The sequence below is a fragment of the Anastrepha obliqua genome, chromosome 4 (assembly GCF_027943255.1).
Source record: "Anastrepha obliqua isolate idAnaObli1 chromosome 4, idAnaObli1_1.0, whole genome shotgun sequence".
NCBI classification, from domain to species: domain Eukaryota; kingdom Metazoa; phylum Arthropoda; class Insecta; order Diptera; family Tephritidae; genus Anastrepha; species Anastrepha obliqua.
Window position 1 is genome coordinate 70344209 of NC_072895.1, and position 26549 is coordinate 70370757.

At 35.6% G+C, this 26549-nt stretch overlaps 1 protein-coding gene across 7 annotated transcripts in view; it reads right to left on the reverse strand.

Annotated features, from left to right (window-relative positions):
• Window positions 1–2018: 2018 nt before the first annotated feature.
• The window catches only part of LOC129244736 (proton-coupled zinc antiporter SLC30A2), a 36040-nt gene continuing 11509 nt past the window's right edge, over window positions 2019–26549 (reverse strand). For all 7 annotated transcript variants that reach the window (XM_054882544.1, XM_054882543.1, XM_054882541.1 and 4 more), the window contains exons 3-10: window positions 22179–22361; window positions 21537–21699; window positions 16604–16757; window positions 12909–13079; window positions 4781–4886; window positions 4498–4667; window positions 4320–4390; window positions 2019–2918 (exon numbers count right to left, since the gene is read on the reverse strand). In XM_054882544.1, coding sequence (XP_054738519.1) covers window positions 2809–2918; window positions 4320–4390; window positions 4498–4667; window positions 4781–4886; window positions 12909–13079; window positions 16604–16757; window positions 21537–21699; window positions 22179–22361 — 1128 coding nt within the window. In that variant the 3' untranslated portion in view covers window positions 2019–2808. The remainder of the gene's footprint in view (window positions 2919–4319; window positions 4391–4497; window positions 4668–4780; window positions 4887–12908; window positions 13080–16603; window positions 16758–21536; window positions 21700–22178; window positions 22362–26549) is intronic.

Here is a 26549-nt window from a genome sequence, read left to right on the forward strand (position 1 = left end):
ATGTTGCTCTATAAATGGAGGGACCCTACAGTTTCAAGTCGACTCCTCGATATTTTTGATGAGGAGATTTTTCATGGCAGAAATACACTCGTAGGCTTGCCATTAATAGAAACAGTGCACTTCAGTTTTTTCGAATGGACTTCATCACTTATATGCAAATTGTTTCTGTTAGTGATTATTGGTTAACGGTTTTTTGTTCTGTATAACACTTCATTTCTATTTTGAGAGATTTATTAAGAGATAACAGAAAACTCATATGTTATATAAAAATTAAACCCTTCTTGTCATCAAACGAGCTTAAAACTGTGCTAAAAAGTCGAAAGGGAAAAATGTGCTTGGGACGGATTAAACATTTATTTTTGTTTGTTGTATGTTTGGATCCGACGGTAAACAATATGTTCGACGGCCCACAAGTACAGTGGCAAATCAATAACATTGTGCGGATGCTCTTCGGAGGGGTTGAATATTTTGGATACAAGAAAAAATGTGTGCGATGGACTATGTGAGAATATTAGATTATTGGATACGGTTATGCTTCCTCATACAAGAGCAGAAGATGAGATGGGAGTTTACGCAGGATAATGATTCTAAGCAAATTTAGCAAAGTGTCCTGACTTTAAACCAATTGAGCATCTTGGGGCAAAACTGAAAAAGATAGATCGAGTCTTCCAAATGTCACAAATAGGGAGTAAATGTGGAACCAAAATACTAGGTGATCTATTTCTCCGTATAACTGTGCAAGTTTAGTGAATTCAATGCATTGAAGATGTTCAGAAGTCATAAAACAATCTGGGGGGGGCTACGACATACTAAATTAATTCTCTTGCTGAAATTAAACACACCCTTAACTTGGCAGTTACTACCCGGTGTGTGCAACACATTTTGCAAGCGAATTGTGCAATATTATAGAATATGCAAGATGAGTACCTAAACGTAAGTTAACCACACGACACAAATAGGCCAATTTTCAGAAAATGAATGGGAAAGAGTAGTTTTTTCCGGTTAAAAAAAATTCAATCCGCATGGACCAGAGGGTTCTTATATGCATTGGCATGACAAATGGAAGAAAAAGGAGGAGAGATTGACTCTTAATTTCGGTTTAATCATGGTTTGGACTTCTATTAGCGCCAAATATGTTTCATATCCACAAAAGGAAATAGTCTTAAGAACTTCTAGACCAAGAGTTTATTTTTTTTTTGATGATAATTTCGATGAGGAGTTGATTTTCTTGCATAACAATACAGCTGTTCAAGCATCCAAAGCGGCGAAAAAAATACCAATTTTAGTATGGCCTGCCTGCACCCCTGACTTAAGTCCAATTGAAAATGTATATTCAATACTTTCACAATCGGCTTTGAAAAATTGAATACAGTTTGATAGCGCTAAAACTCCTGCAAGTGCGATTAATGTCGAAAGGTCAAAAATTGATCAAAATATTTTAGAAAACAACAAAATGACTTCAATAAGTTTTAATCAAAGGAGTATCTAACAAAAATTACTAAGCTCCAAATTATAAACTAATCCCAATAATGCTATTTCCTCATTTTAAATATAATAACATTGGTCTTATATGTTTTCCCTGCCATAGATTTTACTTTTATTAATAATTAGCTTAAATTATGAGCTTCGTGAAATGTATGCTTATTTCTGGATATTTGTAAAACATTTATCATTAAAAGTTTAAATATTGAGAACAAAAATTGACAAAAAAAATATAAGAAATTTAATTGGTCTTATAATTTTGTTGTGTGGTGTATGTGTCTCAACTTGTTAAAAATTCCCCCTAGCCCAGATTTTATGAGTTATTTCGAATTTATGATATGCAATTTTTTTCTACTTAACCACAGTTTGATGCATATCTCAAGGAAGGAATATTTTCACTGTCACACAGTGCTAATGTTTTTGCTAATATATTTTTTTAAATTTATTGGATTTTTTCTACTTATATATACTCAAGTGGGTGTATTGATGAATTCTCATTTTCATATTTTGGGCGTTAAAACAAACAGACAAAGTCATTATTTTCAATAGATTGCAACTAAAAAGGTAAGCTTTATTTTCACGCCTTTGGGAGAATTTTCTGATTTGTATTTTGTGTTTTTTTAGTGTAGAACTATATACATATATATTTTTTTAATATTTCATCAACATTTGCTGGTAATAATAAATAATGGCAATAGACGTGAGTGCATTTGATTTTATATATATACATAATCAGCTGTGTATGTATGTATTTAATCGATATTGTGTGCTTTATGAAGCACATGAGCTTAAAATTATTTCATAACTACGTTTATATGTATGTACATACAACTATAGCTACGTCCGTTCTCCATACAAGCACGCACTCGCATACTATGCGCCTTGTCGTCGAGGTAATAAATTTTACGATCAATTAGCGAACAGCATTTAATGGCATTGTCAATTGTCCGTAATAGAGCTGAGTTGAACTGCGTAGAAGTGAGTAGAATTGCAAGCAGCCATACACAAACGTCCTCCACCTCTACTATACCTTTATATACATACTTTCTCTGCAGCTTATATCTACATATACATCTTTGACACTGTCTATGCACTCCGCACTTGGTAACATTACATTTCACACTTTAGTCATCACATTTATTGGCTTGGCAAGTCATCCAATGGCCGGCCGTACGTACGGTCGTTGGTTCAGTCTTTGACGGCAAAATCATAAACTTAATGATTTTATTAAAAGTTTTAATTTCATTTGCTAGAATGATTCACACAAACATACACACGAACATACATACATAGTGTGTTTGTATTAATTAGTGCATAAAATGTATCTTATGAAGTCAAACGCTCAATTTGTACGGTGCAATGTTGGATGTTGTATTTGGGGCCACAGGCTACTTGTGTGACTCGTTTCAGTATAGTATTGCTGTCCGATAGAAAATCTGTGAATAGACAAAATAATAATTTAATAACAAATAATCAAATAATCAAAATGGCAAATATGTTTGTTGAAATCGATTTCAAATGATTATAAAAAATTAATGCGTGTAGCAACTTCTAATGAGTTCCTAATGGTTATGGGAAAGTAAAGCAGGAGTGCATATAATGACATTCGGTTGCTATTTAGGCTTTCAAGCTACTTGCAAAAAGATATTTAGAGGATAGATTTTTTGAGGAATCCGTACACTCAGATCAAGCGGCTCTAAGGTATTGTGGCTGGTGCAGCCAAGTCTGCCATTCGCTTGGATTTGGGATTTGAATCTCTCTGTGAACATGAAAGATGGAGTGAGAATCTTTTCTTAAAGTCTCGATAGGAAATGGTAATGTTCTGACTCCATTATGCAGCATAAAACTATATGATGTTGTTGTATCAGCTTACTAAATCCTGCAATGTAGTTACTGGTCGTCTTCGTCTATCTCATCTAACGGTACACCCAGGAAACCTGCTGTTTCGACAGGTTGGGTCCAGAAGGAGAGGACCGCCCTTCCCATGGCAGGCATTTCAACGTTACCAGAATGGTTCGGGTTTTTCCCGACCAATGACTGCCGCCCCAGTGAGCTAGCCCTGTCTAGTGCAGCGTACCTTGAAACTATATGATCTTCGGTTTTGATGAAAAATACCTTAAGACGTGCATCATGAATTGAAGCAGAAGTTGAGTTAAGCATCTAGTGGGATTATTATGGGGGAAGGAGATATCTAACGTTTAAAACTTGAACGATTGATAGTTTTTAACTACAACTAAATCGCTAATTAAACTATACAGAAGGTAACGGTAAGTTCGATTGGATAACCAGTAGATGTTCCCTTCAGCCGGTAAAAGGGGTACTAGAGTCTTATTATACCAGCGTTACAAATAGATGATGGACGAAACTGCCAGCGTGTGCAATGTCCAGAAAAGCATGGCCTGACTATATTGCATTAAAGCCTGCTCTGGTGCGGCCGATTTAATATCTCAAGGCAAACCACGATTCTCAAAGGGCATTGGAAAGTAGACGAGCACGCGATCTGGTTAAACATATCATACAATAATATAAGTCGCAGTTGTAGGGAAGTGGGGGAGAAGGAAAATAATGTTCATTTTCCTTGGAATTGTCCGAATTTATGGAGAATTCCGGTCTCTTATTTACTTTCTAAACCCAACAAAGTGGCTATAGGGAATAGCACTCTTGGAAACCCAACCACCAAAACAATAGAGGATAGGCCGTTTTAAAATTTACGTCTGATTTCATTTTATGGGGGCAGGCCCCATTTTTCCATCTTTTTACACGTTTTTGGGAAAAATCGGTTTATTATAGCTCAATACATTAATCTGATCTGATTGCCGTCAATTCTTAATACATACCAATAACCAGGTGCACCATCATGACGTAGTGATTGTTCGTGTGACTCCACACGTTTAAGTGATGTACATTTCTGAATAAGTAAGGAGAACAAAAAGAACAAGAAAGAGTATAAATACTAATTCATGTGTGTGTACTCGTATGCAACTCGCAACTAATTAATGCCATGAATCCACTCACTTTACACCATCAATGTTGATTAAATCCATCTCCAACTTGCCCAATGATATTGACGGTGGCACGGCATTCAATAGAATTCCCATTGATTCGCGGAATAAACGTACAGTGGTCATGAATACGATAAAAGAGAACAAAACCGTACAAAGAGGATCTGCGAATTTCGCATTGGGCTGTGGGAAGAAGAAGGAAGATTGAAATAATATTGGGAAAAGTTGAAAGTACGAGTATTAAAAAAACATTTATTTGGCTAAGACTGATTAATTATTACGCAGAATTTACTCACATAAAATTGTATTAATATTGATGCGAGAAAAACGCCAATACTCTGTATCAGATCTCCAATGACGTGTATCATAGCAGCGCGTAAATTTAAGTTTTCCGCTGTATCACTGTGGGTGGGAAAATAAGAGAATATAAAATAATAAAAAAAACTGTTAAAAAAGATAAAAAATTATGAAAAGATGTAAAGGAAGTAGCCGTACATAAACGAATTGAAAATTGAAAAACTATGAAACCCATGTACAAAATAATTGAAACTATAATTAAAATCCGAAAAAATCCGCTGGAGCAAATAAAAAAATCTACCCATTCGTATTAAGTTGGTAAATCGCTGGAGGCAAATTGAAATATGTTGCTTATTGACATAACCGTAGCGCGTCAATATGTCAAATGAAAAAAATGAGTTGCCAGAAAAAATTAAAAATAAAATTTTTCATTTATGAATGCGCGAAAAAATTGTTCACCATTGCAGCAGCGTGGAAAAAGGACAGAGAATTGAAATGCATTGCCTTAAATGCATAAAAAATTATGACGAAATCAATTTTAAGCACTTTTGCAAACGAAAATATGCACAAGTCAATATGAATTATGCACGCGAATCCGCATGAATTAACTTCATTTACATGAACGCGCACGTACACAAATGCGTGATAAGTATTCATGTGAATTCATCAAAAAAGTAATGTGTAAATAAAAAAATATTAATACAAAAATCTGCGCTTTACAAAAATTTTAAATTCTGATGAGCTTGCAAGAGGGAAGAATGTGAAAAAACTACTTAGGGAACTTCAAACAATAATATATCGTTGGATTCTGCGATATCTGGTATTATTCTCTTATATTGGGTTGGGGAAAAGAAATGCCGTATTTGTGATCGAAATTTGACGCTTTATTAAACATACTTAGAATTATCCGATTCAACTCAAGTATGCCCCGTTTTGTTCGAAAACTTGTTGCCATTTAGAAGGCAACTTCATTATCCCCCCTTTATAAAACGCCCCCTCCTTATTTGCAAAAAACTCAGACAACCAGTTTTCGCAAGCCTCTTTTCAGGCCAACTTGGTATCAGCAAGGGCGTTTTGCATGAACCGGAAGAGATGACAGTCACTTGGTGCCAGGTCCGGACTATATGGTGGGTGCGATAGGACATCCCATCCGAGCTCCCGTAGCTTCTGGCGAGTCATCAAAGATGTGTGAGGACGAGCGTTGTCCTGGTGGAACACAATATCATTCCTATTGACCAATTCTGGCCGCTTCTGGTCAATTGCCTGCTTCAAACGATCAAGTTGCTCACAGTAGAGGACCGAATTAAGGGTCTGGCCATAGTTGAGCAGCTCATAGTGGATAATTCCCTTCAAATCCCACCAAACTCACAGCAAAACTTTCCTGGCGGTCAATCCGGGCTTGACGATGGCTTGGGCCGGCTCGCCGCTTCTCGACCACGATCTTTTTCGCTTGGCGTTGTCGTACGTGATCCACTTTTCATCGCCAGTCACCATCCGCTTCAAAAATGGGGCAAGTTCGTTCCGTTTTAGCAGAGAATCGCAAGCGTTGATTCGGTCCAAAAGGTTTTCTTGGTCAACACGTGTGGCACCCAAACAACCAGCTTTGTTTGGAATCCAATCTTCTGCAAATGGTTCCAAACGGTTTTGTGGTCTGCACTTAGTTCCTGACTAATCGAGCGAATGCTTACATGCTGGTCTCTTTGGATAATTTCAACGATTTTATCAGCCTACCAGTACGGGGTGCATCTTCGACATCTACTAGACCAGAACGAAATCGATCGAGCTAACGCTGTGCTGTGCGAATCGTTACATAAACTTCACAAATTTTTGCCGCCGCCTTCGTTGCATTTTTACCTCTAAGGTAGTAAAAACGTAAAATATGACGAATTTCTTGCTTGGTGGACTCCATCTTTGACGCGTTATAACTTAAGACTGAAACGTACGATCACAACTTTGTCAAAGAGACACTCATAGTACAGATTGTTGTCTTCAAATCGCCGTTTAGTGTGACCCGATGCAATAAGTACAACGCAAGATATGTTTAAATGTCGCGCTCAATTGACAAAATACGACATTAGTTTTTCCCCAACCCAATATATTTTAAAACTATCTTTAACCCGTGGCCCTGCTCGCGTAGGAGTAGTTTTGAGGGATTTAGGATATGTATATAAAATAATTACAAACAATAATTTCATAGAAAATAATTTTTTATTATTGTAATAACCATAATATTACAATACCCGGCATCCGTTGCTATGCCTCGTTGAATAAAATCAAAACAACCAATCAGAAAAATATCAAGCAAAATTATTTTTATTAATTTTCTATCTCAAACCGTTTTTGAACTTTGCATTTGGGTCATAGTTGAACAGCTTATGCGGATTATGAAGTCTATACCTTTTCAACTTCAAATTGGGACTAAACACATTCAAATTGGGACTAAACAACTTCAAATTGGGAATAAACACATTCAAATTGGGACTAAACAATTTCAAATTGGGAATAAACCCATTCAAATTGGGACTAAACACATTCAAATTGGGACTAAACAATTTCAAATTGGGAATAAACAATTTCAACTTTAGTAATAAGAATTTTAAGTTGGAATTTAGCATTTTAAGTAGAAATTAAGCATTTTTAAATTGATGCAAATTTGAAGTTATTTATTGTAACATACTAAACATTATAAATCATCATAACAAATAACACAACTAATAATTGAAAAGGTATATATGTATATATAATAACACAACAAATTAAATTGATTAATACAAATAATTATTACATATGATTAAAAAGACATGTCATTCATATTTAACGCATCTGGTATAAATCTTTGGACATGGGCGACATATTTGGCACAAGTAGTTACATTTAATTTTTTTAATGTAAGCCATTTCACGGTGTCATATTAATTAATAAAATATTAATAAAATAAGAAAAACAAAATTCAATAAAAATATCGGTTTTATGCACAGCATTCTTTATTTATTTAATTACAATCCTTATGACTAAAGTTTAAAAGACATTCAAATTGTTTATTCCCAATTTGAATGTGTTTATTCCCAATTTGAAATTGTTTAGTCCCAATTTGAATGTGTTTATTCCCAATTTGAAGTTGTTTAGTCCCAATTTGAAGTTGTTTAGTCCCAATTTGAATGTGTTTAGTCCCAATTTGAAGTTGGAAAGGTATAGAATGTGCTATAAATAGTGGGAAAAAAGAAAAACTAAGATTTTTTAGATTAAATGTAAGCAAATACTCGATGATTAGTGACGAATGAGAGTGGTGGCGCGGCCTGGGGGCTGTGGGAAGGGAGTGAAAATATGAATGTATAAAAATTTTGGTTGTCATTTGGTGTTGTCGTTTCGTAGTGATGCGCGGACAACGTACAGACATTCACCTTTATAGTATAGAAGATATTTTAGACATAAGCAAAGTTCCTTCAATATTTAAGAAATTTAATATTCTCAAGCAGGTACCTAACATTATTCTCGTATTGATTTGGAGTTTTTTTAAATATTATATTTCCAAGTTGAACATCAATCCTTCAATTGATCTTAAGCTTTTGAAAAAAGTGCACGTACTTCAAACCCTTGAGAAATTTATAATTATAAAGTTAACAGGGGATGCTACTGTGAAGCTCATGCAGCTCATTGTTGTTTCATCGGCAGTTTTCGGAGTCGTCAACACCCGGAACTCGGCAAAGCACAGTTTTATTTGTTATTTAAGTTGGTATAGGTTGTTAAGGTATTCGTACTCTAGTTTCGTTTCCACAAAATATGAAGCAAGTGCTTTTACTGCGGCTTCACTGTCCGAGTATATAGCTATGTGGGCACCCTTGTTACCGCTCATTTGATTTGATCACCTATCGACAGACTCTGGGTCTGCTATTTTGACGAGGGCTGCATTAAAAATAGGTGATTAGTATTGTGCGGGGTACCTTTACGTGCCGGCTATATTTTGAGTAGGTACATATGTCAGGGTTGATTCTGAAGCGTTTAACCTACTACAATATCCAGAGCGTAAGTAAGCCAAAGTTACGCGAGTCTTACGAAGCAGCTGTGACAGTTTGTCTATATGACAATAAGTAATTTTTTTTACAGATATTTGGAAAGTAAAGTGATACTGTAAGGCCATTGCTCTTCAGGACCATTTAGGAATATGTAATATATATAATTCATTTTTGAAATAATTACTATGATAATTTAGATAAGTACATAAATCTATTTCTTATTCTTACATTACAAAAGCTCAGTTGGTGTTTTTCGTTTAAGTCTCTTTTTATTGAATTTTTCTTCAGCAGGAAGTTCCCTCATCATCGGATTTGTGTACGTCACAAGTGTGCTTATTTACCTTCTGCTCGCAGTTTGTATTGCTTTGTCAACTGTGACGATAATTAAGTCGCGTGTCCAGTCGAAGATACTTAGGACAATAACAAATGCACAATGGCATATACCAAACGCTGACACTCACCGCGACTTAAACTCACCTATTGTGCGCTATAATGTTCATGAATAAATCATCAATTTGGGCAAAAGAATCTTAAATTGGTTTGAGAGAAAAGTTCACTTAGAAGCATGACGTCAGTAGTCGAAACGAAACTGTCTGTAGATTAAAGTGGAGAAATAGTATACATCTTTTCTCTATACATTTTTTAAAGACATATTAATGAAATGCTGTCTCTATAAGAGTTATTAAAAATCACAAAATATTACATTCTTAGAGTAATTCTTGCCGATGCCCGTAGCCTAATAAATTTTTTATCAAAATAAACGAAATTTTAAGTAGCTGTTAATATACTTTATTTGTATATTAAAGTTTTAAGTTTAACAGCAGTACTAAAGAAAAATAATAAAAATAATAATTTAAATAACAAATAATAAATACCGAAACAATTTACTACCCCCAATGCAAGCTCGTCAGTGAGCGCCTTTTGACGTAACCAAATACACTATATACATATAAACACTAAATATTGTAGTTTCCATAAAAGACCATGAAAACGATTTGAAATCACTCTAAACACTAGAAACATCCAAAAGTGTTCATGCATTTACGTGCATAATTTTTGGCATTTGGCAATTTGAGGCAACTTTCTAGAGGCATGTAAAAATATAACACAAAATAATAGTATGTATATTAGGGCGGGTCGATTTAAAAATCGCTCATTGCTCTGTGAAAATCGTATTCTAGGGATCAAAATGAGAAACTTTGCCGAAGGAACCATACCTCTAAAACGAATTCTGATGCCCCCCAATTTGGGTCGAACTTTTTAGTTTCTTTTCTCATGTAAAGGCCAAAAATGGTAATATTTTGAAATGATTGTATGGGGAACCCCACAGGGGAGTTCCAGGTGGTGTGCCACTGGCATGGGTGGATCGATTGGACCACTCTAAATGGGTCAAAGTGGGATTTTTCGTTCGACCCAAATTGGGGGACATCAGAATTCGTTTTAGAGGTATGGTTCCTTCGGCAAAGTTTCTTATTTGATTTCTGATCCCTAGAATACGATTTTCACAGAGCAATGAGCGATTTTTAAATCGACCCACCCTAATGTACAGGTATTATAACCATTTAATTTTAATTTTAAAACTTGCCATTCGGATTTGTGAAAAGAACCACGCAACTCTTTAGACTTAGTGTAGGCAATAAAGATCCAGTGGCTACGGCTCATGTCGTGCGAATGAATACAAACGCTCCGACTCTGAAAGTATTCGATGCGGTGCAAGCTGGTGGAAGCAGAGGAAGAAGAAGGCCTCCTCTGCGTTGGAAAAAAAGGTGGAGAAGGGCTTGGCTCACTTGTTGTGTTCAAATGACGCACGAGAAAACAAGAAAATATTTTAGTACGAGAAAGAAACGACTGGCGCACTTTGTTAAACTCGGCGCAACTCCTGTAAGCGGTCATCCCGCCAATTAAGAAGAAGTAGAAGGTATTGGATTAGGTTGTCTGTAAAGTTTACATGCACAGTAGGGCGGGTCGATTTAAAAATCTCTCATTGCTCTGTGAAAATCGTATTCTAGGGATCAAAATAAGAAACTTAGCCGAGGGGACCATACCTCTAAAACGAATTCTGATGCCCCCCAATTTGGGTCGAACTTTTAGTGTCTTTTGTGGGGTGGCAAAAAAATCGCCAATTGCTCTGTGAAAATCATATTCTAGGGATCAAAATAAGAAACTTTGCCGAAGGAATCATACCTCTAAAACGAATTCTGATGTTCCCCAATTTGGGTCGAACTTTTTAGTTTCTTTTCTCAAGTAAAGGCCAAAAATGGTGATATTTTGAAATGATTGTATGGGGAACCCCCCAGGGGAGTTCCAGGGGGTGTGCCACTGGCATGGGTGGATCGGCCGTCGAAAGTTAGTGGGGGTCGGTCATACATTTGGACTCGATTGGAGCACCCTAAATGTGGTATTTTTCGTTCGACCCATTTTAATTTACTATAATTTTTTAGTCCTGACTAATGGATTATGAAATTTTGTATGAATTTCTTACAAAAATGTTATTTTTAAAGCTCTAATTGGCTTATACTATTTTCAAAATTAATTGAATGCCCTATTAATGACTTAGTGCAATCGAGAACTATGAGTTTTATTTGAAACAATAACTTTAACGAAACAATTAATGAACATTTATTGATTATTTTTAAAAAGTAATCCGTTTCTTCCCTTTTTTCTAGTTTTTAAGATTCTTAAAATGTTCATGGATGTATGGAATAAACACATAATATCTTTATTTTTTCCGTCCGTTACTGGTTAAGGGACGGTGTATAATGGAAGTAATTTAATATTTTCGTATATTTTTGGTATTCCTGTTTTAGGTGAAATATCCAAAACGTGGAATTTAGAATCATCTAAAGAATTTTGTAGGACATTTTATAGGGCTTATTTTGTAAGCAACGCAACCATTGAACTTTCAGCCAACAGAGAGATTCGCCCGCGGTATCTTTTACTCTTTTTGTTATTGATTCTTCTGCTACACTTTTCTATTAATTCATTACTCAGCATTACTCAGGGTTATACGAGTATAAGTAAGTTTCTTTTTTTATTTTCACTTCTATGAAACCGAAATCAGAAAAGGAATGACACGATACCAAAAATGTGTGGTCTTCCATTTCAAAATTATTATTATTTGACTGAGTAATTTTCATCCATGTTAATGCTACTTTAATGTTACGATTTTGGCCTGAACACACATGACTGTAAGCTATTACGTGTTTTTGAGTAGTTATAATATCCTCCATATGCCCTAAAATGTCTTGTTGTTGTAGTTTCATTCCATACATACATCTTGACATTGTCATTATGGAAATTATGGAAGCCCATAAACGTACATATTTCGCTTATAATACTCGTAGGCTAACGAATCAGAAAGATAGGGTACAGAAGTGCTTTTTGTAAATCAAACGAGGATCCATAGTATTCTCTGGACTTTTCTTTGGGATTTTTGTGGTCCTCTGCAAAACAGTTCCTAGCTCTTTCGGCATTTTATAAATGCACATCAGGACTTTCTCTAAGATGTAATTTCTCTTCCTCGTTATTTCATGCTTGGATTTTTCCATTCCGTAAATATAAATTATATTATATGTAATTTCATCAAATTTTTGACTTAGACCACTTTCATAATAAGCACTAAATGAATTCCGTATAATGTTTAAATTATGTCCACTAAATATAGGTTCATTTTTAGAGATATAGTCAAAATGGCTCTGAGAAACAACGTTTTTTATCAGGGCACCTCCGAATGGTAGTTACGCACCAACCCATTCTGCTTCGGCGGCCGCTATCATATCGAGGTTACCCAAATTTTACAGGAGACCGTAAAAACTGTCTTATTTCAAATTAGTTCTTTCTTTTATAAAGCAAACCCATTTCATGTGAGTTTTATTAAGTTAGCTACCGTTAAGTAAACCTCGTTTATTTAACAAATGTCAATCACGGTACGCGGTTTTGGACTTTAAACGACGATATTGTTTACAATTCGGTGAACACTTTTTCTTATCAGTGAAACCAGCTTTAAAAGTATTTGATACAAATTCCAAAAAAGTAAAACAATTCTCGTAAATTCTTATCTACAAACAAATGTATGTGCGTATTTAATTTAATGGTTAATTTATTGATTACTCACCATTTTTTTGCGTGCTTCATTTCATTGCCGCCAGTATTGGAACCATTCAATTGCAACAAATCGTTGTGAGTCGCCGATGCATGGCTATGTGAGTGGGCATGTGCATGTGCATGACTATGACCATGAGTAGCGCCATGTGCCAGCGTGGAGCCGTGGAGAACAAAAACCATGCTAAAATATACGTACAAAGAAATTTCAATAAAAAGTGTGTAGCCGACAATAAGAATTTGCTTGAAAAATAGTGAGGCCATAAGTTAAAAGCTCGAGAATTAAATTAACAAACTGTAGCTGAGCTGGTAATAAAAATTTAATAAAATGCACGCATATATACATACGAATAAATATATATGTATTTGTGTGATATTTTAATCATGTTGATTTTGTGGGCTGTTTTCTCTAGGAGACTAGCCAATGAGAAATCGTTTTTTTATTATTCAATATTTTATTTTATCTTAGTTTTCAATTCATTTATTGCATTGTAGCATACACCTTGTTAAAAATGATGAGGCTAGTCACCAGCTATTACCAGCCTGTGGGCATTTCGATGAAACTTTCTTAAGGAAATTTATGTATGGAAAACAGGCAACATCTGCTTGGAGATGTAGGTAGTTTGTTTAACTATCACCAAGCTAGGATAGGCGGGCTAGCAACCTACTGATTCGAATCTAAGTGCTAACAAATTGTCAAATTTACAGCCTCGGATAAGTAATGGGAAACCCTTATTTTTGGTTTTATAATTGATTAATTCAGAAATCCACTTTGCATTCTTAAACTAAGTAAAGGGGTTTTCAATAAGGGCGGGTAGATGTTGAAATGGAATAAAACAAGCTGTGTGTGAGTTATTGACAAAATTATTTTTTATTTGAAAGGCGCATATATGCCATTAAGTGTGGAATTTGACATCATTCAAATGCCCGCCTCGGCTTCTTACGGCGGAACGGATCCGAGTGGTCCAATTTTCAATGACTCTTCCGCATAGATCCGGCTGAATTTGAGCGATGGCCAGTGTTATGTTCACCTTTAGAGCATCGGTCGATTGTGGTTTATTTGCATAGACCTGAGACTTCAAGAAACTCCACAGGAAAAAGTATAGCGGGGTCAAATCGCATGACCTTGGTGGCCAATTCACATCACCCCTGCGAGAGATAACCTTACCCTCAAATCGTTCATGCAGAATGTCAATTGTGGCGTTTGCTGTGTGGCACGTAGCGCCGTCCTGCTGGAACCACATGTCGTCTAGGTCCATATGGTTCAATATGGGCCATAAGAAATTGGTTATCATCTTTGTGTAGCGCACGCTGTTGACGGTGACCGCCTCACCAACGTCGTTTCAAACTACACTTTCACGGACCGCGGCAATTTTCTCGGCTGATCTTGCGTTCCTTGAACGTACGGGTGTTGGCTGATTGTTTACTGACCCGGTCGTCTCAAATTTGGCAACCAAACGTTGAAGAGTCGACTTTGGAGGGCCATCACGTCTACCAAAAATGGGCGCAATGCGCGCAACGTTTGCGTTAATGAACACAAAAGATTTGACAAAATGGCTGCCACAGGGTGCCGAAATCGACCCGCGCCAATTGAAAAACCCTTTATAATTACAAATTTAGGTTTCAAATTGACAAATTTCTCGGCCAGAGAAGAAACAAGTTTGTCTTGGGGATGCATATTACGAAACGCTCTTCATACTAAGAGATTCCCGCCTAAATTTCATTTTCAGACTGTGCCATAAGCATTTTGTTCTGGTCCAAAAAAAATATTTCAGACCCATTTTTTATCTAGCATTTGTTTACTTTTGATGAATTATGGGCTACCGAGGCGGAATTAGCGAGGCATTGAGGACGTAGTAGGTGTGACACTGGACATATTTTGGCATACCCATATATGTTTTATACTTTAAGATCCCCCATATAAAGGGTGGTTAAGTTTCAAAGGCCGGTGTTGATTTTGAATAAAATACAATTTTTTTAAAAAATTATTGTCATGTTATTATGATAATGTTGATGTGATTCAATTACGTATGGAACAAAATATCGGACAATATCGGCGGCACATCTCCAAAGACTACCAAATGCAAATAGTTCCTTATCTAAAGTGTGGCTAAGATTCAAGGGCCGGTGTTGATTTTGAATAAAATACAATTTTTTGAGGAAATTACTCTCATTTCTCTTTATTGTGATAATATTGATATGGCTCAATTACGTATGGAATAAAATATCGGCGAAATAGCCGCCTTGGCTTAGGCGGCACACCTCCATCCGAAGGTCCAAATTTTAGTTGACGTTGAGACATAATTGAGGTTCTATCTCATCCTTTAGCTCTTGAATTGTTGCTGGCTTATCGACGTACACCTTTTCTTTCAAATAATCTCAAAGAAAGAAGTGCAACGGTGTCGTTGACGTTTAGGTGTGGCTCACATTCAACATCGGCCCTTGAAATTTAACCACCCTTTAGATTGGAAGAACGCTGCAATAAATTGATCGAAGCACGGATATTTTTTCTTCCAATCCTCGAAGACAGCTTTTTTTGGTCCAGCGTTTTTGCTAGTGTAGTAAGTCTCCTAGTTTTTTAAAAAGATTATTTCCACTATCTAATTCTTCTTCACATCGTAGGATGGAACGCTTCCTTCTTAGCCATTTTGAGTGGAATTGTTATTTTAAATGCCAAATAACTCAATGATTATGCTAATAATAGTCCACACCACGGACTTATAATTTAGGCAAAATGCATTTAACTCATTTACTTTTCCACTTTCCATAGTTTCAGCGGTATGTGATTACATGTGACCAAAATAAAGGTGCGATAAAAACAGTTTCATCGAAATATTTATTGACAATCGTCGCAAATTTCTCAACTCCAACCCCATTACACTTTTCCCTAAATTTGGTATTAAATATAATATTTACAGTTCGATATTATTTAATTCCCTTTTTAAGTTCCCTTCACAAATGCCCAAAGAGTTATACCTTATGCTTTATTAGAAAACGTTGTGTAAACAAGTTTTTATAGGTCTTAAAGGCCCCCAAAATTTCCACAAAAAATTTTAAAATGGAAATAATAGATTTGTATTTAACTTGTTTTTTGTTTATTAGTGGGAGTCGATTTTAGACAGACAGAGTCACAAAAAGTATTAGCGAAACTTGTCTGATCTGCTTTCTTGGTCTGCAAGCGAATTCGCTTACAAGCAAAGATAACATTCGGCGTGAAATTTCTGAGACGGAGGCACAATTATTTTTTTAGTTTCCATTCACAAATATCGGAAAATTAAACCCTATGCACTATTAAAAAAAATGTTTTTGATAGAGCACCTAGAACCCCCGAAAATAAAATAAAAATTATCTCGTTACTTTTTGGTTATCATTTTTTGGGTAGAGAGTATATTATCTAGACAGTTTTTTCGAGCCATCGTAATATTCATATACATACATTTACAAAAATTAGCTAATCCATCGCATTGGTTACCAAGTGAATTCGGTTACTTGCAAAGACAACATTCAGTGAAACACCTAGGAAAGTGCCACAATTATGCCAAAATGTCATCGAAAATTTCAGCAAATAAAAACAACACCGCTTGAGCGAGTTCCGGTTTCAAATGTGGTTTTAATTTAATTTAAACATTAATTTTAGCTTGAAATATCCGTTTTATGGAAGTATGTATATATGTCTCTTCTATGTGTATATAATATAGTTATACTTACACAATATTAATTAAAATTCCAATGCCCGATATGGCCATCATTGTGTTGGCATTCAAATCAAAGTCATTAGAGTATAGTCGCTGCACGGCCACCATAATTAATGTTGCGGTTAGTATCCAAATGCCTAATATCGATATAATCGCACCCATCACCTCTAGCAAATAGGAAGCAAAAAATACGTACATAAAATAAGAAGTAGCAAAGCCTTTAAAATAATAAGCAATTATAGAAAAATATCAATACATACATATAGATATAAATTAGTACATAAATTAAATAGCTCGTACGTGATTACTTTGCAGTGAGCCAATAAGAAAAGTATTCCATTTTATATTTATATTCGTGGCGTAAATGTGCTGAAATTTGGAGTTCAAGTGTGCAAGACGTCACGGTTTGAGGCTTTGCGAATCTAGCTGCTTCTAAATTGTGATAGTTACTCAGTTTTTCGAAAAGTGAGTATTTTTAACCCTGTGACATCGCGTGGGCCTATCCTTTGCAAATATATTTCTTTCAAAACAAACACATCCACTCTAATGTAAAAGTAATGATTCTGTTAAAAACAAGATCAACTTAAAAAGATTGAATCGCAGACCGAAATATACATTATTTTTTAATTTGGTACAAACTAAAACACCATAATAAGCTTTGAGTAAAAAACCATGTGACAGTAAAAATTATCCAGAAAAAATTGTGGGTATATAAAATTGTTATATGCACTCGAAGCTGTGGATGTTATGTATTACATATATTGGCTTGGCAACTAATTAATTCCGGATTTCACTCATAGATGGCTTGAGTTGAATTTGTAGGTTGGCAGACGCAGTATAAATGTAAAGCACATTTTGTTATTTCATAGTTGGCAATTCAGCTGTCAATCAGTAAAAAAAGTTTTTTGATCGGTTGCGTAGTTTTCGTTTGGCGTTCATTGAAAAATGGAAATCAAAAGGAACATTTTCCCCCTATTTTGCTTTTTTATTTCCGCAAAGGGAAAACCGCGTCGCGAGCTCATTAAAAGTTATGTGCTGTTTATGGTGACGAAGCCTTAAAAGAACGGCAGTGTCAAAATTGGTTTGCCAAATTTCGTTCAGGTGATTTTTCACTCAACGATGAAAAACACTCTGGTGGTTCAGTTGAAGTTGGTGACGTCCTAATCAAAGCAATAATCGATTCGGATCGTCACAGTACAACACGTGAGATTGTAGAGAAGCTTTATGTGTCACAGACAGGGTTTGATTGAAAAGTAATGAGCCTTATTTTTTTTAAGCAGTTTTATTAAACCTTTTGGCGATCGTTTTCCCCCACCAGCCGATTCGGTTGATCGCTTGGCAGACGCTCCGCGCGGGAAGGCTCATTACTTTTCAATCAAACCCTGTACATGCATTGAAAATCATTTAAAACAACTTGATTATGTTCAAAAAGTCGATACATGGGTTCCTCACGAACGGAAAGAAACGCATTGATAGCTGCAAATGGCTTGTTTACAACAATATCAAGCGGAAAAGATCGAGGAACAGGCCAGGTGAACCAACTCAAACAATTTCAAAACCTGATATTCATCAAAAGAAGGTTTTGTTGTCAGTTTGGTGGGATTACGTAGGAATTTTTTACTTTGAACTCTTACCATCCAACCGAATGATCAATTCTGATGTTTACATTGAACAACTAACGAAATTAAACAATGCAGTTGAAGAAAAGCGGCCCGAATTGACAAATCGAAAAAGTATTGTTTTCTATCATGACAATGCAAGGCCACATACATCTTTGGCCACTCGGCACACTTGGAGCTTGGTTGGGATGTTTTGCCACATCTACCATATAGTCCTGACCTTGCGCCATCTGATTACTTTTTGTTTCGATCTTTACAAAACTCCTTGAATGGTAAACATTCCAAAATGATGATGATGTCAAATCGTACCTGGTTCAGTTTTTTGCTAATAAAAACCAGAAGTTTTATGAACGTGCGATTATGATGCTGCCTGAAAGATGGCAAAAGGTCATTGATCAAAATGGGCAATACATTACAGAATAAAGGTATTTAGCTTCATGAAAAAATCGTCTTTCTAAAAGATTCGTAGTTACTTATTTCCCAACCCAATAATAATGCTGCATACTCAGTTTACCATTCCCGCCTCGTTTTCAATGTTTAAAACACATTAAAGATTCAAAGGAATAAATTTAAAAAAAAAAATTAACTAAATGATATTACAATAATAAGGACACAAAATTAAAGAGGATATACCCAGCTAATTTTTAATAAATAATTTTTTTTTTAATTTTTGCCAAGAAAAATTTAATACAATAATGTTCTTTGGAAAAGTTATCCTTAAATATCTTTGATATTTCAATGTTGCAATAACTAACAACATATCGATGGTTTTCGAGAAAAGCGACACAACTCAAAATTAACTCAAATTCGAAGTTTTGCTGTTAAAAGCAAAAATCAACTACAGAGTTTATATATTTTTATCTGGAAAAGCGTCATAAGCGAATCTTGAAGCAATTCTGAGAGATGGCGTTAGTGTCGTTTTGTCAGGTGATCGAATTGGCGCGTCAATTATGTAGAAAACTGACCCACCTCAGTATTTTGTATTTTTGAATTATGTCACTTTTCTCGAAAACCATCGATATGTAAGCATAATTTTATCGGACTATTTTCGCGCATTGCATATTTACCTGCCATTTCGGCCGCCGTAGCCGAATGGGTTGTAGCGTGACTACCATTCGGAATTCAAATAGAGAATGTATGCTCGAATCTCGGTGAAACACCAAAATTAAGAAAAACATTTTTCTAATAGCGGTCGCTCCTCGGCAGGCAACAGCAAACATCCGAATGTATTTTTGCCATGAAAAAGCTCCTCATAAAAATATCTGCCTTTCGGAGTCGGCTTCAAACTGTAGGTCCGTCCATTTGAGGATGAACATCAAGCCGCTCACCACAAATGGGAGGAGGAGCTCGGCCAAACACCCAAAAAGGGTGATCGCCCTATTATCAGACGTTAAATAAATAACAACATAAAATTACAAGCGGCTGCTTAAATAGTTTGAATGCGTTAAAAAGGGCTTCAAAGGGCTCATTATTATTATCTATTATGAGGAAATTTGGCACTGCGTCCTCAAAAATCTATTGTGCCGACTTCACGATTTCACAGTATTTCTCTGAGCCCAACTTTCCCAATAAATTTTAGTATTTGCACTAATTTATTTCCTCCGCTGGTAAAACATATTTACTCAGGTGTTTGCTCCACTTATCTATCACTGCTGCAGCACATAACATATTTGGCGGTTTCACCTCCTCTCCTACAATACCTGTAAGTTTCATTGGAGGATATTCCGAGGATGTTAAGATTTATATTTTTTACATTGCAACGAATTAATAATAAATACGCAAATAATTTTCTTTGGTTTTTAATGCTTTGCGCAAGGAGTTGATTACTGAATGAGGTGGTTCGGTTTTTTGCGCTTCAACCTTTTATTTACTATTTGTGTTGGTCGGTGAGAGCTGACGCCTCGATGAGATAGGCTATTCATATGATACAGTACATTTTTTCTAATCACGACGTCAACTGGTTCTATGCCGAGATGGCGTTCTAGGTCGCTGATGCGTAGATACCAGGGCGCGTTAGTAGAGTATCGCAAGACTTTATTCTGGAACCTTTGGATTTGAAGTTTATTACTGAAGCTGGAGCAACCCTATAGTTGGATTCCATACGTCCAAATTGGTTTTAGAATTTTCTTGTAGAGAAGTATTTTATTGTAAGTGGATAAAGCGGATACAAGTTCTTCTCTTTTCTTCTTTACGTGAGCACTTCATCTGAATTTGGTGTAAAGAGTCATACCCCGGTATTTGGCTGTGTTATGATACGGGACTTGCTCTCCATGTATATATAGTGGAAGATATCTCAGTTTATTGTATGTGAAGCCAAAATGAACGCATTTTGTTTCACTTATAATAATTTTATGCGCCGAGTAACTGTCCACACTACTCTATGAGACACCAGCTTTAATTTCTTTCAGGTCAGAATACGGTCGTCGTATTTAATTCGAAAGACATTTTATCTAACTTTAGTTAGCCTGTGGACTTGACCGATTGTTGAATGTTTGGGGCGAAAGTCCAAAGGCGTTGTTAAGGCGTTTGGCAAGTAACTTTTCTAATAGTTCTGATAAAATGGGAAGGATATAGGCCGGTATGATGATAGTGTGCTTGAATTTGGGTATAGCATTCGTAATTTTGTTTAAATTGGTTAGAATAGTTGGTGGGAGCAGGTTTAGGATTTGATAATTCAAAATAAGATGATAATACTTCAATCGAAAAATCCTTGCTAGAATTTCTGTGATGGTTCTAAATTTATTTATATATAATCCTTTTAAAAAATTACATTGATGAGAAACCCGCACTGAGAATGCAGCTGCATTAAGCACTGAGAATGAGAGTTACGAAATAGGTAAAGTCTATAGTTTCTCGTGTGTATGCAATTTTTCCTAAATAATAAAAGAAGTTGATTTTGAAACTATTAAGAAAAAAATATTCTGAAAAATGATTTATTGAAAAAGTAGTCAAAAATTGTACTGATTGAGTGGACCATGTAACTCGTAACCATGATGGACATATGCTGGATTTCATATTCAAAAAGTAAATTTCATGAAATTAACTACCAGATTATAATAAAAAAAATCATTCCAATAATATTTCTGTTTCGGATTAGCACTTTAAGTTCTTAAGCTATTAAAAACCATTCGATACTTATACTTTATATCCTAAAAGGCATATTCGTGTTCATATACATATGAAAATTCAGTAATGACTATTTACTTTCCTTTCACCATTACAAATAGCAAAAACAAAAAAAAAACAAACAACTCCAGATTAGTAGAACTCCATTCCAACTAGTTGGGAAAAAATTAAAGAAAAAAGAACATTTAAGTCAATACTTACCCATCCGTTTATAGCCAAAGGACATGCGACTATCCGGCGGTCGGCTGCCCAACCAAATTGCCACCAAACTAATCACGAAACTAATGCAATCGGACGCCAAGTGGGCTGCATCCGTCATGATAGCCAAACTTCCGGCCATATAACCGCCAAGGAATTCAACAATCTGCACAAATACAATAGATAATTGAAATCGAAATTTATCGCCAAATGCAGCTAAGCGTGCTCGCTGCAAGTGCTGGTGCTGCATGTTGGGTATGAGCGGCGGCACGTGATGAATGTCGCCACACTGGGGAGAACCGACGATTCTCACGCGCGCGCGCAGCTACTCTCACACGTTTGCTGTGTTTGATTAATTAAGTGCGAGCCATAGACCGACCGGTTGTGGGAATGCGGATGAGTGACACGCACAAGCTCACACACGTGGCAAGCTAGGTTACATACCTAGCTCAACACTAGCTACGCATAGGCTATGCACACTGCCAGCATGCAATTACAAATAACGGTATACATATTTAAGTAGGTGTATTTTGACACGTGCCGCTCGCCTGTTACGTTCACGCTTCTCTACAGTTTTTTTCCTTTCTATAACATTGTATGCTCACACATACTTGTATATGTCTGCATTGCGAGAGATTTACTCACCATGAAAATGCAGCATAGCGTAATTGCTAATAAAATTTTGAATTTTGCATCTTGTGTGGATTTCGTACGCAGATTTGCACTAAATCCGGGTAATTGGCAATGGCAGGTGGTGGTGGCGGCGGCGGTGTTGGTGTTGCCGGAAGCGGAGGTAAATTGATGGCTGCCATGGTCATGGTAATCACTCTGTGGGTGGAAGAACAAATGTTAAATGGGTGAGAAATGTTTACAAAAACAAAAATAATCTATGTTTACGCTTATAAATAAACACACACAGTTTGAAATTGTTGCAAATATTCGCGCGAATAAGCGGCTATGCCATAGATAAATAAATACAATTTGCATATTTTCGTCCAGCTTTTGCAGTGAATGCATATTTGCATATATACGAGTATATGTGTGTGTGAGTGCATGTGCGATTATATGGAAATATGCAATACCCTGCAGTCAAACTTACTACTTCTGAACTGACTTACCATCAGGCTTCTTTGCAGTACTGGTACGTTGCAGTACTAGTAATTTTAATAAAGTGATTTTATACGAGAAGTCGATTAAAGGTTACAGCCAAAAAATCCAAGGTCTGGCCATACATAAATCCTATGTAAAAGCGGTCGCTAAGTCCAAAAATGCAAAATGAGTAAAACGAATTTCGGAAATCGTTTTCTTATCTATTTTCTAAAATATAAGTCGATAATTTGCTTGCAAAAACTTGAAATTTAAATTTTAATGAAAATTGCGACTTAAACCAAGGATATCAAATATAATAACGCGTAATTTCGTATCTCACTTGTTTTGAGTGGTTATTGGATTCCACAGATCCGGGTAATAGAAATTTTCAAGACCTATCTCTGTTTCATTAATCCAAAACCAGAATTTAGCGTTATCTCGAAAACTGCAAGGCAGAAAAAATTGAATTTTTGGACTCAGCGATCGATTTTACATGGAAATCGGGCAGTCTGGTTCTTGAGAAAGATATTATTATATACTTGTAAAGCAGAGTTATCGGCCTGTACGTCAGCATCAGTTAAACTAGTTACTAAGTAATAATAGACACATGAAAATCACCAATTGTGGATTAATGGAAAAAGTAAAAAAAAAATTAATAAATAAAATATTTTATTTGGAATTTTGTTAATCCACTCTCTATGATTTTATTTAAACAAAAATTATTTTTATATTAATATTAATATTTTTTTTATATATATATCTATATATATAAAAGAAAGTCATGTTAGCTACACTATTTATAACTCGAGAACGGCTGAACCGATACCATTCGAACGCATTTCCGTAAAGCCACTATAAAATGTGGTATAACAAAAACGCATCTGATATGGAATAACAAAACGCAAATGACAGCTAAACGTAATTTTGTCTATGGTTAAGTAGAAAATTTGATAATATAAATTTTGTCAGAAATATATAATCACAACAATTTGTATTCTCTTTCAATCATCATTATAAATGCCGCGACCACGACGATCGAATTTTTCCCGACAAAGCCGTAATGCAAGAAGGATACGAAACATTGTGGATGTGTGTTCTACTAATGCTCTTGGTCGTATGTATGCAGTTCTTCCAAAGAATGAAAGAATCCATTGGGATACGACAATCGTTGAAGCCATTATCTCTGCATCTCCAAGTCAGATATGCACATTATTTGCTATCATCATTTCGACATGCTTTCCATCGTCCCATCTAACCTATGGCATAAATACAAGGATAATATGTCAGAAGATATTTTACATCAAATTCGTGTCAGTTCCAGAAATCCGGATCTTGAGATGAATAAGGAGATACATAATCGGGCTTTACTTTTGATCGAAGACATGTGTTACCTTATGTGCGGTAGTTTATTAGTCAGGTTAGGAATGCTAGCGCCAAATCGTGAAATGAATGACGCATTTAATCGAGAGTTGGAACGGGAACGTGAATATGATCACCAGGAATTTGATTTAGTAGTTCAAACGAATGTACCACTGTTGAATCGCCAACAAAAAGAAGTTTATGATACATTAATTAAGGCAATTGATGATGGAAATGGTGGTTTATATTTCCTTGATGCCCCTGGCGGAACTGGTAAGACATTCCTCATGTCAGTAATTTTAGCCACTGTTCGTGCGAGATCCAATATTGCGCTTGCCGTTGCTTCTTCTGGAATAGCAGCCACATTATTAGGAGGACGCCGTACGGCTCATTCAGCATTAAAATTGCCGTTAAGTCTTAAAAAAATTGAAGAACCAACAAGTAATATTTCAAAAAACTCAGCAATGGCCAAAGTTTTATCAGTATCGAAAATCATCATCTGGGACGAATGCACAATGGCGCATAAACGTGCATTCGAAGCACTTAACCGAACATTGAAAGATATACGCAATGACTCGAGATGTTTTAGAGGCGCAATGATTTTCGTGTTTGGCGACTTCCGCCAAACACTGCCAGTAATTCCAAGATCAACGGCTGCTGACGAAATAAACGCTTATCTCAAATCATCGAATCTATAACGCCATGTGAAGAAACTTCAGCTGACAACAAACATGAGAGTTGCTTTAATTAATGATACAGCAATTACTGACTATCGGTAATGGTCGAGTACCTGTCGACGAATCGAGCGGATTGATTTCATTTCCTCAGAATTTCTGTAACTTTGTCTCATCGAAAGACGAACTTATCAATGAAGTATTCCCAAACATCACTAATAACTACAAAAATAATGAGTCTTGCATTCGCCATGACCATTAACAAATCACAAGGCCATGCCCTTGAAAGTTTGTGTTCTGAATCTAGAAAATCAATGCTTCTCACATGGTCAATTATATGTGGCATGTTCACGGGTGGGAAAACCATTTTCGTTGTTTGTTCTTGCACCTGATAATAAAACAAAAAATGTCGTATATCACAAAGTGCTTAACTGAAGAGTGCAATCTATTAAAGCTTCATTGAAATACTTGATTAATAAAAAAATTAACTTAATAAAATCGAAAATCTGCTTTCTTATTGCCTCTAGGGCGGAACAAAGTTCGCCGGGTCAACTAGTTTTTATATACATATATATTCTCAAGCTAAATAAAAATAAATTCACGAAAAGTCTGTTAAATATTGGTATTTAAAAAGATAACAACAATAAAAACAACAAACATAATCACAAGATATTTGTTTTGCATACAGCTCTAATTGACCAGTTTGCCACTAGCGCAGTTCTAGGCAATCCCGAGCTAGTATGCCATCAGTTCTTGAACTAGAATGTCTGCTGAGTAGTTGGACTTTTCGCAGCAGGGATTTTTTATAATCTGAAATGCCTCTGTGTACCACTCAATTATTTATGCCCGAAAATTTTGATTTGGTACCGAAATATTTGTTTTTGGTTTTAATGGAATTTAAGCGAATTTATCATTTATTTGCAAATTGTTGGTTTTTTTTGTACGTGCGACTGTGTTTTTGTTTTTATTTTCTAACTTGGAATTTCGTTGCGCATAATTCATGTATATCACACACACACACATACACACACATACGTACATGCACTTGCAATTGAGTGCATTGCTTTGGAAAGCAAAGGGCAATTCATGTTTGAAAAAAAAATGAAATAAAAATGCCGCTTGTGGCATGCAGCCGAAATTTCGGCAATACAGTTCGACAAAAAAGGAATAAACAAACGCGATCGTAAAATTCCGCTTAAAATGCTTTGAAAATATTCAAAAAGTAAAAACGCGCCATTACCGTTGGCAAATATCAATTCGAAATGGAATTTTCCATAGAATGTTTATTATTCATAAAATATGTAAATATTTAATTATGAGCTGCTGCAGCTTGATGTGTGTGCTGGTGTTGAGCAATACTGTTTGCAATCTTCTGATTTATTGAAATGTAATTTCAAAGCTATTGTTGATATAAAATTTAGTTTTTGCTTCAAAGCGTTAGTGGAGTGCTCGTTTAGTTGATTTTATTCGACTTTTGAGCTCCCGTAATTGCTTATGAATTTTTGATGTATTGTCGCAAAAGCGAGGCTTTAGAGAAATGTTGATTGGTGATAATCAAAATTTAATGAAAGCTTAGTTTTAAGTTGTGTGGACATTTATTTTATAGGATTAGTTGGAGTTTTGACGCTACAATATTCGCTTTCAGATAAAAAATTTGCATATTGTGAAAAGATTACACGAACAGTCATCACATTTTGAATTACGTATGCATATTTCGGGCACTGCGTAGACAGCGTGCCAAGTAATGACAAATTGTAGATGATTTTACAAATTGTATGAAATGAAGTGTGTTAAAGGCAGACAGTGTTATCATTCGGCAGGCTTCTTATGTCAATTTATGTACATAAATTTGCTAACCCTTAGAGATGTTTGTATAGTATGTACGAGAACAGTA